An 18,706-nucleotide genomic window follows, 5' to 3' on the forward strand; every position below is an offset into this window, starting at 1 on the left:
CCTGAGGATGCAGTTGGGTTCCTGGCACTGCTAGGGACAAGGGAGAATGTTCCCCCAGTTTCAGGTAGAAGAGATTGTTCTTTCCATGTAGTTCAGAGAGCTTTTGTAATTTCTTTGTTTTTGCAGGTGGTGTCTTACATTTTCCAGAAGGCTAAAGCTGCCTATAGTCAGCAAAGAGAGCTTGGGGCCAGAGGCAAAGGGCTCAAGCCTCAGGCCTCCACACTGGTGTCCAAATTCCAGCAGTCTTTGCAGGACCTCACAGCCAAGCTGAGAAAGTGAGAGATACTGTTGTGGTGCCACCCCTGCCCTGGGATGATTGCTGCACCCAGAAGTGTGTGAAGTCTTCCTTGGTCAGCACAGAGAGTAGGATGATCAAAGATTCTTCCTTCTGTTTTGCAGGAGCCATGCCTTCTTCATTAGGTGCATCACCCCCAATCCCCAAAAGGTAGGGCAGCACCCTGAGCTCTTTATGGAGTCCCTCAGTTCCTTGAAGTCTAGTCCTCTCTAGCAGCTTTCCATTTGCAGTTGGAGTTTGGACTTCTTTGCTTCATTTGATAGCTTGATAACTTTTCTTCCCTTTTCTCTGTCTCTCACCCTTCCATGTGGTCATGTGCGCTGACCACGTGCTTGAAGATGAGACAACAGTGTCAGCTAGACACCAAAGGATGTGTTGGGTTTTGTGTACTGTTGCCCATAGACCATGGCAAGATCTAACCCAAGGACAGGACAATAGGAGGACAACCTTTCTGAACTCTCTGCCTTCTGTCTGCTTTCTTTTTTCTTTATTTATTTCTTGTTTTACATTTTTATTCTGCCTTATATTCACAGTTGTCAAACATCTTTGATGTGGAGTATGTCACTTGTCAGCTGCGACATTCTGGGATACTGGAGGCTATCCACATTAGAAAGGAGGGATACCCAGTCCGTCTTCCACTCCAGAAGTTCCTAGCCAGGTACAGTGGTGTACTTTCTTGGGATTCCCCAGCCACTCAAAGCCTGGATGAACTTGTCAGCACATTGTGATTTGTTCTCCTCTGAGGACTCCAGTTACAGCCCTGGCTTCTATCACATCAACATCTCATCTTCCAGGTATGGCCTCCTGGCTGGGCGAAGGCACAGTGGCTTGGAGGAGAGGGAAGGCTGTGCGGCAGTGCTGTCTCATGTGGTGGGGAACCCCTCAGATCTCTATCAGATTGGAGTAACAAAGGTGATGCCTATAGAGAATCCCATCTTAATCTCAAAGGCCCCACCAACTATTCACTAGCTGTCAATAGACAGAGCAGCTCGGCTGTCTGCCCAAAGAGGGAGAACATTGCATGCCTTCATCTCCCTTTTGCTTTGCTTCTTGTCTCAAGTATGAAGGAAGGATTTTTAGCATTTTGTATAAAGAAACAGGAGACCCTGGCTCCAGGCTGTTGTAGTAGCGTGGCCAACTCCTTTGTTTACCCAGCATTCCTTGATGGAGATCTGGGTTTCTGGCTTTCCTGCCTACTAACCTTCAACACTCCCTGATTCTCTGTCCTCCACAAATGTATCCATCTCTGTCACCTGCGCTTTCTGCCCTCCCCAATTAAGGGAGTGAAGTTTCTTTGGCAGGAAGACTGAAGAGCTACAAAGAAATAAACCAGCAGCTTTTATTACTGATCAACTCTTAGAGAAGCTGGCTGCTTTCCGTGTGGGTCAGCAGCTGTTTCCTTTGCCCAGGTCTTTCTAAAGGAGAAGGCCAGGCAGCTTCTGGAGAGACGATGGAACCAGAGGCAGAGTTGGGCAATTGTCACTCTGCAAAGGAACTTCCGACGTCTCCTTCGCCGCAGACGCCTCCGTGTCCTCCAGGAGAAAGTCACAATCATTCAGGCTCACTTCCGAGGTTACCAGGCAAGGTCAGGAGTCAAAGACCAGACAACCTACGGCCCTTTGTCCTTGCCTAGGACAGCAAGGTGGGGATATGCCTGGCCAGGCCCCTCCTCATGTTGGCTCCTGGATGGCTCTGCAGGGGGTATCCTGTTACTGGAATGGTGGAGGAGGGACTTCCCAGACTGTTTCCCAAGACTGAGCGGAGGTTCCAGGGGAAATACAGCTGCTGGCAAAACTGTTACAGTAACTTGTCTGTGCTAACGCTGATATTGTGATAGCTAGAGTATAGGATGTAGGGATAATATCTAAGAGAGGACCAGGCTTAACACAGGAAAACCAAATCTGGATTGACTGACTGTATTAATGTTCTGTTTGGCCCATACCATTCCATTCAAATGGAATCCACAGTCTGCCTAAATTTTGTTGATGTTTGCCTTACTATCAATTCTTCCCTTTTCACATCCCTCTAGGAAACGTTACAGGAGGCTGAAGAAGACTTTGATGCAATTTAATACCATGATTTTAATCTCCAGGCAGTTGATTCAAAGGAGGAAACACTGCCAGGTAACAACACTCTTCTCAGAACCAGGTGTACCACTGCTAGAGCTATACTACTTAGAGCTATTTCTGCTCTAAGCAGAGAGAGCTGGTGACTGGGTAAGGCCAGGGAAGGGATGGCTTCAGAAGGTTTATTGGAAATGATCCAATTAGGTGTCCTTCACTCTCTGACTGACATAAACGTACTCAGAAGAACGAACCACAGAGACTGGAGCCTTCCCTCCCTAGATGAAGTTCAGAATTGGCATAGGTGGTACAAATGCAGCCAATTCGTATGTCTGTATGTGAGCTTTTCCAGGTTGCTCCACATAAGACATGAGCTTATTTCATCTGTGGCCTCCAGACCTGCTGTCACATTCAAGCTCTAAGGAGTCATTCACGTTGCTCTTTAAGCTGTCCAGTTCAATTTCTGGTGTTTTCCCAGATGCTGACTGTCCACAGTATTTCAGTCCACAGTGATCCTTCCCTGACCCCTTACACCTACCTCTGGCTGTGAAAGTCCCTGGCCTTTTGGAAATAAGCTGGACCCATAGCTGGGGTGAGAACAGGATGGCAGTGATCTGAGAAGATGGAAAATTGTGTGCAGGAGAGCACCATAGTTCTGTCAAATGGGTTGTATATATTTTGCACAAGCTATTGAAAAGAAAATTGAAAACAGGAAATCAGACCATTCATCCTTAGAGTAGTAACTAACATCCCCATAGCTGGGATGAGTTCACGAGGGAGGGACCCAGTGCAGCTGCTGGCATGACTAGCAAAGGATGGGGCAGAGGGTTAAGGTCAGTGGTGGTGTTGGAAGACTGCAGAGGTTCATTCTGCCATGCCATGCCCAGAGCAGTGTTTCTGTTCCCTTTCCTGCCCCTTCCTACTTGGACATGATCCAGGTTTCCTTTCTCCCAGGTAACCACAACAGCACAGCTCTTTTGAATCTGTTTCTATTCATCCAGTGTTTGCTTGTTGAGGTCTCTGTACATGCAGCAGCAATAATAAAGGTCTCAAAGTTCACCTGCTGCAAAGTTCCTCCTTTCCCCCCACCCCACAGCCCTGCCCTTTGGACTTCAGCATGCCTACTGTCTTTCTCAGCCCAACCCTCAAAACCTCCCATCTAGTCACACCATTCTGCAACATAGACAAGCTGGAGAGAGAGAGGGAGAGACAGAGACCCTCCTTTGCCATCTTGGGGGAAAGACAGAGACCCTTCTTTTCTATCTCGGAGTAAGAGTCAGGTGAGTGAGGAGTCCAGGAACAATAGAATGGATGGGAAAGGTCAGAGGTGCAAGGGACTGTGGCTTTTGGTATCCCTCCCACCCGCTCTAAAGGGGTCTCTTTCCATGGACATGTTGGTCCATCCATTTTCAGGCTGTGTTATTGTATTTTTTGATGCTGGAGGAGGCAGGTGAATGTTTCTGACAGCTGCTGTGTGCTTTTGTCCTGAAACACATCAAATGCTAGGTGAGGGAGGCAAGGTGTGTCAAGGATGCTGGGCAAGTGGTGAAGGCTCTTGCTGTCGAATTGTGTTGTGCAGGGCAGGTAGTGTTTCAGCAAAACTCAGGGCTTTGCCTGGGTATCCCCTTCTCAATACACTGTGTTGAGTCCCAGGAAGGCTCTACAGCTGCTCTGTTATTTTATCTGCTGGAGCAGGACACCAGCTCCTGCCCATCTGCAGTCTGCCCCTAGAAGTAGATGGAAGTGATCTCATATACATCTTTTCCCATTCCCTATCCCCCTTTCATCTCCTAACAGCAGGAGTTAGAGGAAAGGAAACCAAGGAGGAGGTCCCTGGCCAGTGGTGACACAGAGAGCAGTCCCAACCAAGGAATGGTAAGTTGTCAAACAGTCTGGGAAAGTCTGAGATAAAAGAAGCCAGGCTCTCAGGGTGTTCTCCCTCCTCCATGTCTCCTCAGCCCAGGTTTGCTGGGGAACAGCAAAACGTCTGGACAGTGTACAGAGCCCACGTATCTGCAGGAAACCTAGCAGCAAGAATGTAGTTTGGCTTGCTATAGAGTCTTCTAATACATAACTATCTCATTAGTTCATTGTTTCCCAATCTCTGGGCATAGTCAGGCATCATAAAGTAGTCCAGAGGCACAGTACAATATCCAGTTCACAGCACTGGACCTGTTCTTTGGAGCTGGGAGGAAGGATATTTTTGATAACAAAGTTCTGTTGGGAAGGGTGGGAATGAGACAGTTCTGCACAAATATATTTATGGAAGATATTGTAGGGTAAGGGAGGTAAAAAAGGCTTTATAACAAGTTTAACATGTATCAACTACTATAAATAACACTGCTAACTAATGTCATTATTTATATGTTTAGACCAGGCATACATTTGCTATGATGTGTGTGGCAAGGAAATCCGAATTGACATAATTCACAATTTTGTACAGATACATCAGCAGTAAGGGGTATATTTAGCACTGGGTGCTCTTGCAATATCACCTGTTTCCTCGGGTGTGGATCCAGGACTGTGGAATGTCACAGTCTATTTCCTGAACACACCATTGAAAAATTAGACTTAAAGTCGAGTACCTTCTTATGAGCAAAACCAAACTGATCAAAAAAGCTGTGAATCTATCTTTAAGCAGTGTTGAGAGTTTATGTAGAGAGAGATGACAGAATAGCATGCTGGTGAGTAGAGGCTTTACTGTGCAGATCTTAAAAAAACAAATAGAAAACCCAAAAGCTCAGGCTTTGTGGCTTTGGTTTGGTTTCATAGTGTCTAAATCTGAGTAGTCTTGTCTGAAATGCCCTGAACTGATGTTATATGCAGGTATTGATGCTGATACACTGTGTTGCACTGGCTCATTTACTTCCTACCTTGCACAAATACATGTATCATGCAAGGTGTAAAACAGTGAAAAATCAAGGCTCTTTGGCCAGATTCTCATCTGAATTTCCCAGGTGCAGATCTGAGCTTTCTTAGGAACCTCCAAAATAGTGGCATGCACCAAAGATCAGAATCAGGTCTCTATGCTGTAGCACTCCTGGATACTGAAAAACAAAAATAAAAATGGCAGAAAAAGGAGCAGGAGAAAATGGCCCTTACCCTTCTACTGTAGTCTCTTCTGTACAATATGCCAAACTTGTCAGTAATGAGAGATGAGTCAAAGAAAGTCAACTTTCCTGTCACTTCCCCTTGTGGCAGTTGATATTTTAAGGAATTACTCACCTTTCTCTCCTTTGCTGACCCATGTCATATACCTGTATTAATATGATATTTTCCAATTTGTAATGTTTCCAAATGTTGCACAGACAGAAATTACTGGTTTTGCTCAGATGCTCAGTCCTTGTTCTGGCCAGCTTTTCAAATGCAGCTTTACACAGTCTCAACAAACAGCTCAGGATTTATATGTTGTTTCACTGCTGGTAGTGCAGTGACTGACTTGCTCACTCTCTCCACAGGATGTGGGACTGCTGGAGATCCCTGCAGAGCTTGCTGCCCTCCTGCAGTTAGCTGAAGGTGAGAAATCCTCCCTCCTTCCCTCTTTCCTGCATGGTTTTACTTTACTGTTTATTTCCTTGTTTTCTAGCAGTTTAAGTACGTGCTTGTTCTACCTGCTGTCTATCACCTGGATTGTATTTGATTTATGATTACTGCAGTGTAAATATTATAAAGGCAAATGGTGTCATGTGTATTGTTTCCCAACACAACAGGGCAGAAAAGTGACTCAGGCCAGTGAGCAGAACACTAGACTAAAATTCAGTATCTTTGCTACCTTTTCAGCTCTTGTGAATGCAGATAGAACTGATGAGAGTAATGGTGAAAAGCTTTTGGTCAAAGCTATGTGACAACAAACTGTTTCATGAACCCAGGTCTCTTGCAGAGCTGGATATCTGAGGTGTGAGAACTTAAATCCGTCTTTTTTGATACTCAACAATCCTTAAGGAAATCAAAGGTGAAGAAGTCAAAACTACAATTTTGGCACTTTCAATGAAATATTTTGGGATGTTCATTAAAAATTACTTGTTCAAAAGTAATTACTTATTTTAAAATAGACGTAGGTAGAAACAATGTAACAACTTCCGGATGTAACAGTATAACACTTAAGGGAAACGTTTGCTTGGGATGGAAAGTTATTTGTTTTGTTTTCAAATCACCAAAATACCACTAACTGAAACAATTTCCCAAGTCGTTGACCTGACCTTGAGCTTTAAGTCATTTTCAGTTTTGTTTCCTCTGTAACTCTGTACAATATATACATTTAAGTTGAAATAGGTTGAGGCAGGATTTGCCTCTTTATGGTGGTATAGCATCTAACAAAATGAAAGATTTACCTTTGGCCTTCTGTATAGTACAGTAAAAGATACAATCAGGCAGAAGAGTCGTGAATTGGAGCATACTGTGCTGGATTTCCAAATACCTCACACTTCATGGCATACCCCTCTAGAGACTATCAGCTGGTCTAGTGAGCAATGCTACCTAGAAGAGCTCAGGAGTGAAACTGCTGAAAATGAAAGCTGATGGGATGTAAACAGGGAGGAGGAGAACATCAGGACAGACATTGGTTTGGAGATATAGGAATGCACAGAAGCTATGCTGCATTGAGAAATCTCTTCATTTAGGAAAATGTTTGCTCCTCTATTATCCATGATAAATCCCTCATCCAGTGCCTCATCATGAAGACCTCTCATTTACTTGTTAAGTGAACAATTGTCAGCAGTATCTCTGCATAGGCTCAGTGTTTCCTGCTTTGTGAACTCTGCATAACAGGATTGAAACTCCAGGTGCTGACTGCCCTCTGGGTGTTACCCAGGGATGAGTCTGAAAGATCAGAGCTGTAAAAGTTCTATCCTGAAGTTGGGCCTTGTGATCTCAAGGAGGTGAGGATGTGCCTGCTTGGGGTTGTAGGGCAATGGGTGTGGACTGGGTGGTCCTGGAGCCAGGGGGCTGGTACAGGTGCTCAGGCAAAGTTAGATGCATGTTAGCCCCGTGTTGCACTGTGAGACAGATGTGTTCTGGCTGCCTTTCTAACTGCTACAAGACCTATTTCTCTTGCAGGTCAATATAGAGCACAGGCCAACCAGATAACTGAGGCATTGCCTCCAGAAGTCAAGGTCAAAGATGACCTTTCCCTCCCACCCACCATCAACAGCTATCCTTTCTCATCCTTCATTAAGTCACACTTCCAGGTGGGAACTCTTTTTATATCTCTTTATTGCTTCCCCACCGGGGAGACACTAGTTTAGTAATACCAGGAACAAATTCTATGTTTCTGTCCTTTTGTTTCTTTGTAGAAGACAGATTTCCCTGTCCCTGGTCAGCCTCTGCAGCATCCCTTAACCCATCTGGATGCTGAATACCAGGAGAGTGTGCTTGAGATCAACAAACTGGTAAGAGAGTCATCTTTCTTGATGAGGGCTTTATTGAAGAACACATGGGCATAAGGCAAAGTTTTGATGCCTTTATAACAACAAGATGCTGGTGGTGGCTACTGTTCTTACAATACATGGTGTGTTAGGAAAGCAGAATAAATTGCTCCTTCTGAGCACTGGAGCAGTGTGGCAGAGATCACATCTAGCCCCTCAGGGTTGCTGTGTTCTTGGTGAGGCATAGACCAGCCATAGACCAATGGGATCAAAGTGAATCGCCTGGTGATGTAGCCTCCAAATTTGGCAGGACATATAGGAATTAGGCTGCTAAGCCTTAGTTTCCTAACATTCCAGATTCAGTAGCAATGGCAGTAAAAGGGAGAGCTGTCTTCGAAAGCACTTATTCTTATCTGTCCATCATAAAAAAGTTTAATTTAACATAGATTTTTTCCATTGTGTGGTTTATAGTAAATATATTGATTGTATCTCAGGCATACAGTTGCGCCAGTACACAACAGGGGACAGTGAACTGTTGTATAAAGGCTCGAAAAAGGCAGGGACTTTGTCATCAAGAAAACTCATCTGGAACCACACCCTAATTCTGTAGTATTTGCATGAGGGGGATGGTGTTATTTCATCTCTGTGGATGTGAAACACGCATTTCTTCTCAAAAATGGTAATGTTGACTCACTGGAAATAGAATGAAACTTCAGATAATTTCTAAGTAAATCTGGTAATTCTTTTGAGAATTACATGCAATTAAAAAAAGCCTATTAGGAAAGGTAATACCTAAAACCAGTTGTTTTGTCCTAATGGTCCCAATTATAGAAGAGCATAAGCTTCAGAATAATCTTGTGAATAGGATCATGCTTAAGCAGACTACTATTATTTTTCCTGAAGATCAAAGATAGTATTTCTCCATTGCTAATCTTAAAAACAAAACAAAACAAGCAATTTCTTTGGCAAAGGCTGTAACACATAGGGATTTACTACAAAAAATTCTATGAGAACTAAACATCTCCTTTTTTTCTCAGTAAATCTCTGACATACTTACTGCCATTAACCATTTTAAGAAGTGTTCTCTGAGAAGAAATAGGCCATCACTCATAAATGTTCTTTCCAAAGCTGTCCATGGCACATTTTAGAAAAATTTCAATCTAATGACATATTGAAGTATAGAGGCTGAAAGAAATTATTTTATACAAAAGAGTGAGAAATACAAACTGCAAATGCATCCAAGATGTTGATATGCATAGGCAAGAAGCTGAATCATTGCTAAAGTGAGTGGGTTGAGATACCACATCTCATACTACTTGGTATAATATTAACTACAGCAAAGCCTTTTGAACGTTCTGTTGTCAGACAGTGTTTCTTCATGTCTGACACTCTGAGCTTTTCACAAAGATCAGCTAAGCATCAATTCCTTTTACATATTTTTATGGCTAGGTAGCTTGTGGGCTCAGAAACAATAACAAATAGCCCATGGTAACTTGCTTATATATCTGAGCTCTGCACAAAGGGGAAATATTTTGCCCAAGAACAAGTTCTGAGTCAGAGGCATAACTAAGAAGAGACTGAGGTTGTCCTGACTTTTAGTCATGGTCCAGTCTCTCTGAACACTGACTCTCAAATTCCCCAGAACTTAGGTGGTACACAAAACCTGAGAATAGATCCTGATCTGAGTGTTTGCTGCTCTTCTTAGCCTCACAAACACCCTGGTATCTACAACCCAGGTTGTCATCTTACAGCACAGTTTGGAACAGAGGGTTAGAGCTACAGCGCTCTCTTTTTTTTTTTTTTTTTTTTTTTCCCCTGGATGCTTCTAGATTTTGCGATTCATTGGTGACAAGAATCTTCATGGCTGGCAGGAGGTACTTCTGGGCAACTACATTGCTGGGAGAGGTTTGAATAACGTGGCTCTGCGCAATGAAATCTTCAGTCAGGTGGTTGCCCAGACATGGAAAAACCCTGACATGGAGCACAGCCAGAGAGCTTGGGTCCTGATGGCAACTTTGCTGAGCTGCTTTGCCCCTTCACCAGCACTGGAGAAGCCATTGCTGAAGTAAGGAGGAGAAAAGACCTAGCTACACTTTCATTAATGTAAAGAGAGATGAGCAGTGTCCTAAATGCAGTTGCCTTTTCCTAGATTTGTGTCAGATCATGGCATGGAGGGCTACAATGCTGTTTGCCAGCGCAAGATCTTGACAGCAGCACAGTACACCGAGATAGACTCTACATGCTCTCGGGCCTACCCTCCCACTCAGCTGGAGTGGACTGCAAACCAGAGGAGAGGGAGGATGGTGCTGGATGTTTATACCTTTAATGGTAATTCATGCTTCTGCCCTTCTACTATCTTCTAGTCTTCTAGCGTGTAAGACTTTCCAGCTGGGCTCTGCCTGTGTCCTGCAGAGCTTAGCTGTTGCTTTGGGTCCTGCTATGGAGGCTGTGTGTACTGAATTTCTTTTCTGTGCTAGAGGAGAAGTTCTCAGCTGAGGTGGAGTCCTGGATGACTGGGGAGCAGTATGCAGGCTGGCTCCTGAGTGCAAGGTACTGCCAGAGGATGGGAGGAGAAGATCTGAGGGTGTGAAAGAGGCTGTCACTAGTTCTAAGGTTCAGACTGGTTGGGGCTGCAGGCTAGAATTTACATGGTCAGATGTGGAATTCCTTCCCCACCCCAGCTTGTGCTCTCTCCTTCATCCTTTCATCTGTGTGCATAAACTGCAGGCCTCTTTAGGAACAGAGGAATCACTGGTGTTATCTGTCAGAGCAGCTTCAGAGAAAAGATGAAAAAAATTCATCAAATCTTGAGTGATTTTTGTTTTTTTCCTGACCCTGGGCACTTAATTGTTGATTCACACCCTATATCTTAAGGACTTAAGCCAGGATAGACAAGGCAAGAAGAAACTAAATGCAATGTTTTCCTTTCTCTCCCTTTCCTCTGCCTACCTGGACACCTTTTCTCTCCCTCCTTTCCCTTTTACCAGGGGCTGCGATAAGAAGCCTCGAGGGTGGTCTATCTCCATGTTTACTGGCAACACATGGCAGGACCTGCTGGGCTGTGACTTTGTGCTGGACCTCATTGGAGAGATGGAGGAGGCCGGCAACCTCAGCAGCCCCTCTCAGTCCTCAGCTGAGTACCCCATCACTCCTGAAAGGGACAGAAGCTTCCTCCAGAACTTTGACCTGGATTCGTAAGTCATCTAATCCTTCTGTCCCACCACTTGTTGCCCTGTCACCCAGTGGCTCAGCTTTCTCTCAGCACTCTGCACTGTCCTCAACTCATTTTCATCTTCAACAGGATCCCTCCTGCTCCAGGCATCCGGGCCCCCACCTTCCCACCACCTAGTCTGCCTCCAGAATTCAACAATCTCCATCCAGGTAAGCTCTTGCCTAGCACTGTGGATGGTACTGGGAAGAGTCAGATGGGCCCCAGTCAGGCAATGAGAGCAGAGGAGAAGACAGGTGATTCTTCTTGATGTAGAGCAAGGAAGGGCTCCACTCCAAAACATGACTGTCTAATAGGGACTGGAAGCAGGGGAATGTTCCTTACCTGCCTTGTCACCAGACTTCTCCCTGCTCTTAGATCCAAGATTCAGCGATGACCTGAGGACCCCCATAGGCTTGGATCACTATGTGGATGATCTCTTCAGTCCTGTGCTGCACCAAGGCTCCAGAATATCAGTAAGTCCCTTGATGTTCCCTCTTACTTCCTCTCTGTAGCTCTCCTGTCCTTGTGACTCCCTCAGGTATGCCTCTGCCTATTCACTCTGCCTCCACTCAGCTCAGATATACCTTTGGAAGGCTCTTCCTCTTGGAAGTCTCTCTCTCTGAGCTCAGATAACTCTGTTGTTTCTTGATGCAGGATATGGAGAATAGGGAGATTCTGACTGGACACATGAAAGGAGGTGGGAAGATTGGACCCACACAGAGAGGAATCTTTCCTTCTACAGGTCTGTAAGGGGATGAGGACAGCTGGGAACACCTGTGGGGCTACATAAGCTTCAGTGAGCACAAGTCAGGGAGTCTCTTAAATGCTGATTAGTGCATGGGCTCAGCTGATTCATGAAGAGCATTGGTCTTTAACATAGGTCATTAAAAATTGAACTACTCACTCCCAGGTGCTGGGAGACAGATGCTTTGGGGAAGGTGCTTGGTAAGGGTACCACCTTTGTTCTGCTTGTCCTGCTTTTAATTTCTCTCTCGAGTTGGTCTTGGGGTCAAGGCAACAGGTAGCTTGCTTCTGACCCAGGCCACCTCTTCCCTAGGCCAATACTTGTAAGTCCTATGTTCACCTTCTATTCACCTTATGCTTTCACAAAATAGTTACTGCCTTTATCAGGGGAGGGTTTTAATCTTTCTTATTGCTTCCTTACAGACTTTTCCATCATCTCTAGCTATTCCCTGGGTTAGTAAGTCTGAACCCTGCAGAGGTTCTGGTTTATGTGTTTGGTTTCTTTACTTTTCCTCATTTCTATGGACCTAAGACTCAGGCATTTTCAGGGTGGAGTCAAACATCCATCTACTAATGGCACTGAGAAATATGCCTGTGTAGGAACAAGTTTGTCACTCCTAGCTACTTAGATGAGTGAGGAATGTGAAGATCTCCCCATGGCATCCCTGGGCTACCCTCACTGGCAAGGAGGATGTCATGATTCAGTAGACCTGTGCTGTGTGCTGACTCACTCCAAGCTGAGACTGATCTCCATGCCCCTTGCTCTACTGGCTTTGCCCTCAGTGGAATTTCTGTTTTGTGGCCTCATGTGGGACCTGACTGCTGAGAGCAGAGGAATTCCTTTCTCCCCACAGTTCCTTCACATATTACACAATGCCACCCAGGCCAGGGCTCATTGTTCATTCACCCTTGCTACCCGCTGCAGAGACAGATATGGATGTGGCAGTCTCAGAGATCTTTGCCTATCCCACAAGAGAAACTCTTCTCTGTAATCATACACAGGCAGGAGTCATATGCTTCGTCATGAAGGATGGTGGTGTCCTAAGCTAGACTGCAGAAGCAGTGTCTGGATACTGCTATTGTAAAGTCTGGCAGGCCACATATTTCTCTGGTTTCCCTTTTCCACCTGAGTTTTGCTGTGTCATGCTGTGTGTGAAGAGGTAAACCATTTGCATGTCTCTGTGGTTGGTGCATGTGAAGAGAACCAGAGGTATCCAGCCTATGCGATGTGCTCTGAGAGACTGATCAGGGCTTGCACATCTGCGATTCCCCGAAAGCACTGCATGTGTGGTCTTTTGCCTTTAGGCTTCTCTGGAATGACTCAAGCACCAGTTTACCAGCCCATGCCTTCGATGATGGGGATGCCAGCAGCCATGCCTGTGATGCCAGCAGCTGGTGGGATTGCACCTGTGCCAGGTAATAATACAGCATTTCAATAACTATACAGGGGAAGAGGATGGAAGGGTGGGTGTCATAATAGAGCCGGTGCATTTGAATCTCAGTCAGGGTGCACAGTGAACACTCAGCTCTGAGCTGATGCTCAGGGACTGTGGGGAACAGTTGCCTGGGGGCTTTTGCAGATACCTGTGTCTTCCACAGCCATGGTTATGCCCCAGCCTGTGGTTCCAGCTGTAGATCCCAATCAGTTAGCAGCACAACAGCAAGCCTTTATCAACCAGCAAGCCATGCTAATGGTGAGTGGAAGGGACTGACTGGGAGGGGCCCAGGAACTGGGGAAGAACAATACACTCGTGTATGTTCTGTGAAGGGGTTAGTCATGCTCCCCTCCTGCCTTAGGCCTGCTCTGTAACACTGTGCTTATGTGCTTGGTTATCTATATAAAGTGGGATTATTTAAGACTGCAAACCTGGGAACCCCCTTTTTGCTCCTTTGTGTACATGGGGACACTGAAGCACCATAGGTGAGTGAGCAGCAGGGACAAGAGCAGGCCCCAAGAGGCTATAATTCCCGTGTGTTTTTAAGCTGGGATTTGCTACAGGTGCAGATCTGATGTTCTGATTTCTGTACAAAGCCTTGTGAGTGCATGGATGTCCCAGGCTATCTCACTGGTAGCTGAGTTTTTGGTGTGTTGTTAGGAGTTCTGCATACTTGGCTAGGTGGGAGCAGACTCCCTGGGCATGTCTTGTCCATAACACTGGGAAATTTGCAGTGGACCATGTAGATGTTCTGTGATTACCAGTGAAAGAATGGGGCAGTCTGGCTGATGACTGGTGGTTTTGTGTAACCTAGAGATCATGGACATTGCAATTCCTTCCTCCAGGCCCAGCAGATGACCCTTCAAGCCATGAGCATTTCCCAGCAGCAGCGGCAACAGTCTCTTGAGAACTCAAGGCCAAGAGTCTCAAGTCCACCACAAGCCCAAGCCCCAGTTCCAGCCTCGATTCCAATCCCAGCCACTTCCCCCAAACCCAAGATGCATCCCAGCAACCAGAATGCTGCACCACCAGCAAAGGCTCCAGAACCGCCAGCTAAGGCAGAAGAAGCGGTATGAGAAACACACAGTGGTGGTGAAGTTGGTTTGGATTTAATGATTTGTGTTTGCTCTGCTTCCCTCCCACTGGCAGTGGTTTGGCAGAGTGGAGAGCAGAGAGCTATGCTTACCTATGATACTGAGGCCCTTCAAACTCTGCTTGCTGAGTCTTTAAGACACAAGATCCAATCTTGGTGGCATTGGCTCTGTGGAGGTTTGGTGGCAGTGTTGGCCAATTGATTCCCAGCTGATCTGAATTATTCCATGGAAAAGTTCATCACTCAGAGTTCTTTATCTTCCAGCAAGCTGTCTCGGGCCTTTATCATACTCCTCATTCTCTGGACTTGGTTTGATGATTCATTGGATCAGAGACTGATCTCTTGGGACCCTCCCAGATGGGGAGAAGTTCTAAATGAGAAATTGGCAAAGGAAGGTTACCTCTGAACTTAAGGGCACTATGGAGGTACCTGCTGGCTAGTGCTCACTAACCATGTTGTGAACTCCTTGCAGGTTGATGACTACACGGAAGACCAGTTCTCCAACAGTGATGATGATGACTATCCTAGGGAAACTTTCCAGCAGAAGAGAGAATATTTTCAGAAGATGGGTGAGTATCTACCACCTTGGGAATTTCACTCATCATAACACCCTTTTCTGCAGCCTCCCTGACATAACAACATGTTCTTGTCTCCCTGTCTGGAACCCAACTAAACCCAGCAGGAGCTGCTGGTGCTGTGCATAGCAGGAATTTTGGGTGCGTGCTCAGCTGACTACAATTCAGATTGTGAGGTGTTATGTTGCCAGTTTTCTAGAGATCTTTGGTCTTGTGACTGTTACACCCTCCTTTGCCTCTGGAAAGCATAAGCTTCTGCTGAGTGATGCAAGTGTGGGAACTATACCATTAATACTAGGTTTTGGCTGTGGGTTTAACTAGCTCAGGTACCCCTTTCTGTGCAGGAGAGCAACAGATCAGAGTGAAGCAAGTCAGGCCTCCTTCCAAAACCTGGACCCCTCCAGCAAATCCTCAGCCAAAGCAGGAGGAGGAGAAGGAAGAGAAGCAGGAGAAAAGTAAAGGAGAGAAGCCTAGCCCTAACACAGAGACAGGTAAGATGTTGTGCAGTGAAGACTCAGGCAGGCTGACAAGCAGGAACTTTCTAGGAGCATCAGGCCAGGATATAGTCAGAGAAGGAAAGGATCTGGCTCTTCTGGGAGTCTTCATCTTGACAGGAGAGGAGAGGAGAGAGAGAAGGGCCTGAGCTTTGGGAAGTGGGATCCTAAAGCAAAGCAGTGGAAGACCAGGGCCAGTCAGCCTAGGGGTGAAAGACAGGGAGTTTCAGATGAGATAAAGGGATTTCTCCTGTGTCTTTGCTGGTCTGTTGGTTAAAGCTGTCATCCCAAATAGCTCCTGCTCCCCCTTTGCCACCTCCTGAGCCAAAGCCAAAAAAGCAGACACCAAAAGCAAAGAAGGATCCACCTGTAGTGAAGCCTTCAGGCCCTGAGTCACGGCCTGCACCCAGCCGGGAGATCCGCAACATCATCAAAATGTACCAGAGCCGGCCAGCCCCTGAGCCCCAGCCTATCGAGCCTGTCAGGTGAGAGGGTGGGATCCACCCCGGTGGGCAGGAAGGAGATGAGTGGGGCTATATATCCCAGCACTGCCACATGGCTCCATTGTGGCCACAACTCCTCTGCAGCCCCTCTAACTGCATTCTCTATTTCCTTGCAGAAGAGTATCCAAGCCATTTATGAAGAAGAATGATCCCAAAAATGAGGCTCTGGCCAAGCTGGGAATGATGAACCTCTCATCTCCCAAATCAGTGAGTTCTTTGCTCTCCAGTCACCTTAAGAGCTCAGGAGAGAGGGCCTGTATACCCAGTCTCCAACAGGTTGGGATCTACCTGGTAGTGCAGTAGCATCCAGGTGATTTCTTGCTGGGTTACTAGATAGCTGTGTTCTCATGCCATGGTGCTACCCATCCTAGATTGCGTTCCAGTCTGTAAAGTCACTTGAGGTCCTGAAGAAAAGGTTCTGGAGCATCAAGTTCTATTGTGGTATGTTTAAGGCTGGTCTAGAAGCAAACAACCCACGTTCCCCACATTTGGCACCAAGGTCTTGACCCATTAATGTATTTTTCTCCCTTCCCAACCGGAGGCTTCAATCTCAAATACTTGGTTCTCTGCACCTGGGTTTGGTTGAGCTTCATCTGTTTGTAGACTGTGTGTTGATTTAAAGGTCCTGAGATTGCTGTTCACACAGATCTTGCTTCCAGGGTTCGACTGCTGCCTTAGGGATGATTTATAACAGTGCCAGGACAGAGCACAGTAATGCAGAGAATGACTGGGTCAAATGATTTTGCTGTCTTGCAGCCAACACCCCTGCCACAAGAGAAGAAAACACCTCCACCTCTCAAGCCCAAGCCAGGCTCAGCTTCCAGCTGTATCAAGGAGAAGCAGTTGCCTCTCCTGTCTATCTTCAGCCAGGAGAGTACCCCACCTCCTGTTCCCCCTCCTCCCCCACCATTGCCTTCACCTCTCCTGCCTGGGAACCAAGGCTGCCAGGAATCCACAGGGAAGGGTGAGTACTGAATTCACCCAAGTGGGATTTAGTAGCAGGGAGGGGACAGGGTTGGGATCAGTCCAGTGACCCAGGAGAGCCACAGCACACATTCTGTCATCGGCCAGCTGGCCAAAGACTGAGTGAGCTGTGTGAAATCAGAGACTGTCATAGTTCCAGTCTGGCCCAGTAATCAGTGTAGCACTTCCCAGCTCTAACTCTTCCCTTTCTTCCCAACTAATGCAGCTAAAAACAGAAAGGACCTTTGAGCTACAGCTTTATCAAAGTCTAGTCCACAATACATTTTATTGCTTATCTGAAGCATAATTACTTTATCAAAGCTGCAATTCAATGGATGGACTTTAGATCAGGGAGGAATGGGAAGCTGGGTATTTTACCTTCTAGAGCCTCTGGAGGGTCCTTAGAGACAGGCTGAGGAATAAGGGAATGTTTCTCAAAGGGGGAATGAGAGCCTAGGAGATCTTGGACATTGGCCACATAAAGAGTGTCTGGATGCTGTCCACCTGAAAAATGGCATAGCTAATGCTTCTCAGCAGTAGTTTGGAAGTGTTATTCAGTCTTAAGTTTTACCTCTGGATTTCAGTGGGAGCCTGGAGCCATAATTCATTGTATACTTTGCTGCTATTTTGGATATTTGCACCAATATATTTCAAGCTGTTTAAAATTCTAATCAGCATCACATTTTATAACATGCAAGGAACAGTCAGTCAAACACATTACTGAAAGACTCCATCCTGCAGCAGTTTCCCTGGCATAAAAGATTTTCCCTGTTCCACTCTCCCTGTCTTTTCAAAAATGTTTCTTTAAGGAAGTCCTGCAAAAGTAAATTGAAGTAACTGGATTAGCCTGAAAAATCCTTACGTGCTTTTGAGTAGGGATATAGAAACAGCTGAGTGGTGCAATCTACTACATTTCTTGTCTATGAACTGGGACATTTTGAAAGTTGGCAGTGCTTAAATTAAAACATTCCTACCCCATAAAACAATGCCTTTCAATGGTTGTGTTCAATTTGAGTCTGTCTTTAGTAGATCTCCTGCAGATAGAAAATCCAGTACAAGTACTGGGTGCCTTGTACCAGAACCTTGCAGTCTGCAAGCTCGGGGGAGAACTTCTATGTCCCTTTGAAACCTTTAGCAGCCTTTTTATACTGACATAAAGTGAAACTTGTGTCTTCAACCTTAAGCACAGGGTTAGTATTTTGCCGGGACACTGTGTGCTCCCTATCTCTGGAGTGTTTTTATTATGAACACTGAACTTTGTAGCTAATACAGCAAGTATAAATGCCATCAAAAACACTGGTACTCACATGATGACTGTTTTGTGCACGCATTCTTATTAGCTGATCACTGACCTTCAAGAGGGTTCCTGACAGTAATCTTCAATCAGGCATATGGCACTGTCCCCTTTTTCTTGGTAGGTCTCTGACAGGTGGGAAGGTGACCCTGTAGTTAGCAAAGCCCATCTTCACTGTTCTTTCTCCTCACACAGACTCTGCTGTAACAGTAAAAGACGATGGTATCAAGACCCAGCTGTACAAGCTCACTACCAGTGTCAGCTTTTCCTATGCCAACCCTGCCTGGAAAATCTTTCTGCGCAAAGAGGTACAGTTCACTAGCTGGGGGCTGGTTATGGGGGAAGGGAACTGGTCCCACATTTGGTAAAAAACATTTTTTGTGATAGGGACCCAGTATGATATAAAAACACAAAGATAGTTCTGGGAGGAGGTCACATGACACAGGAAGCAGAGGCAGGGGATAATCTCATGGGAGATCTGGGTCCTACTCTGCCTTACTGGCTCTTGCGTCTTAGTCTCCCTACTGAGAAATCAACAAATAAAGTAAATTTGTTGTTATCTGGTGCTTTCCTGTTAAAGGAGTATAAATGTGAATCAAGTATTGAAGAGTGCATTGAACTGACCAGGGTTCATCCCATGGTCTCACCCCTTTACTTTTGGTCCTTCACTCC

The 18,706-nt window shown here is 45.8% G+C and overlaps 1 protein-coding gene across 1 annotated transcript in view; it reads left to right on the plus strand.

Annotated features, from left to right (window-relative positions):
• The first annotated feature begins 374 nt into the window (after positions 1-374).
• MYO15B (myosin XVB) overlaps positions 375-18,706 on the plus strand; it is a 29,710-nt gene continuing 11,378 nt past the window's right edge. Inside the window, exons 1-26 of the mRNA XM_033002434.2 lie at positions 375-445; positions 829-953; positions 1,090-1,207; positions 1,705-1,880; positions 2,325-2,418; positions 4,156-4,233; positions 5,817-5,874; positions 7,414-7,544; positions 7,650-7,745; positions 9,551-9,786; positions 9,871-10,049; positions 10,199-10,271; positions 10,709-10,915; positions 11,023-11,102; positions 11,308-11,405; positions 11,587-11,674; positions 12,100-12,129; positions 12,982-13,092; positions 13,276-13,370; positions 13,958-14,182; positions 14,678-14,774; positions 15,125-15,271; positions 15,570-15,759; positions 15,894-15,984; positions 16,534-16,741; positions 18,230-18,342. Coding sequence (XP_032858325.2) covers positions 2,356-2,418; positions 4,156-4,233; positions 5,817-5,874; positions 7,414-7,544; positions 7,650-7,745; positions 9,551-9,786; positions 9,871-10,049; positions 10,199-10,271; positions 10,709-10,915; positions 11,023-11,102; positions 11,308-11,405; positions 11,587-11,674; positions 12,100-12,129; positions 12,982-13,092; positions 13,276-13,370; positions 13,958-14,182; positions 14,678-14,774; positions 15,125-15,271; positions 15,570-15,759; positions 15,894-15,984; positions 16,534-16,741; positions 18,230-18,342 — 2,694 coding nt within the window. The 5' untranslated portion in view covers positions 375-445; positions 829-953; positions 1,090-1,207; positions 1,705-1,880; positions 2,325-2,355. The remainder of the gene's footprint in view (positions 446-828; positions 954-1,089; positions 1,208-1,704; positions 1,881-2,324; positions 2,419-4,155; positions 4,234-5,816; positions 5,875-7,413; positions 7,545-7,649; positions 7,746-9,550; positions 9,787-9,870; positions 10,050-10,198; positions 10,272-10,708; positions 10,916-11,022; positions 11,103-11,307; positions 11,406-11,586; positions 11,675-12,099; positions 12,130-12,981; positions 13,093-13,275; positions 13,371-13,957; positions 14,183-14,677; positions 14,775-15,124; positions 15,272-15,569; positions 15,760-15,893; positions 15,985-16,533; positions 16,742-18,229; positions 18,343-18,706) is intronic.

This window comes from Tyto alba, unplaced genomic scaffold (genome assembly GCF_018691265.1).
Source record: "Tyto alba isolate M040663 unplaced genomic scaffold, T.alba_DEE_v4.0 Super-Scaffold_39, whole genome shotgun sequence".
NCBI classification, from domain to species: Eukaryota; Metazoa; Chordata; class Aves; order Strigiformes; family Tytonidae; genus Tyto; species Tyto alba.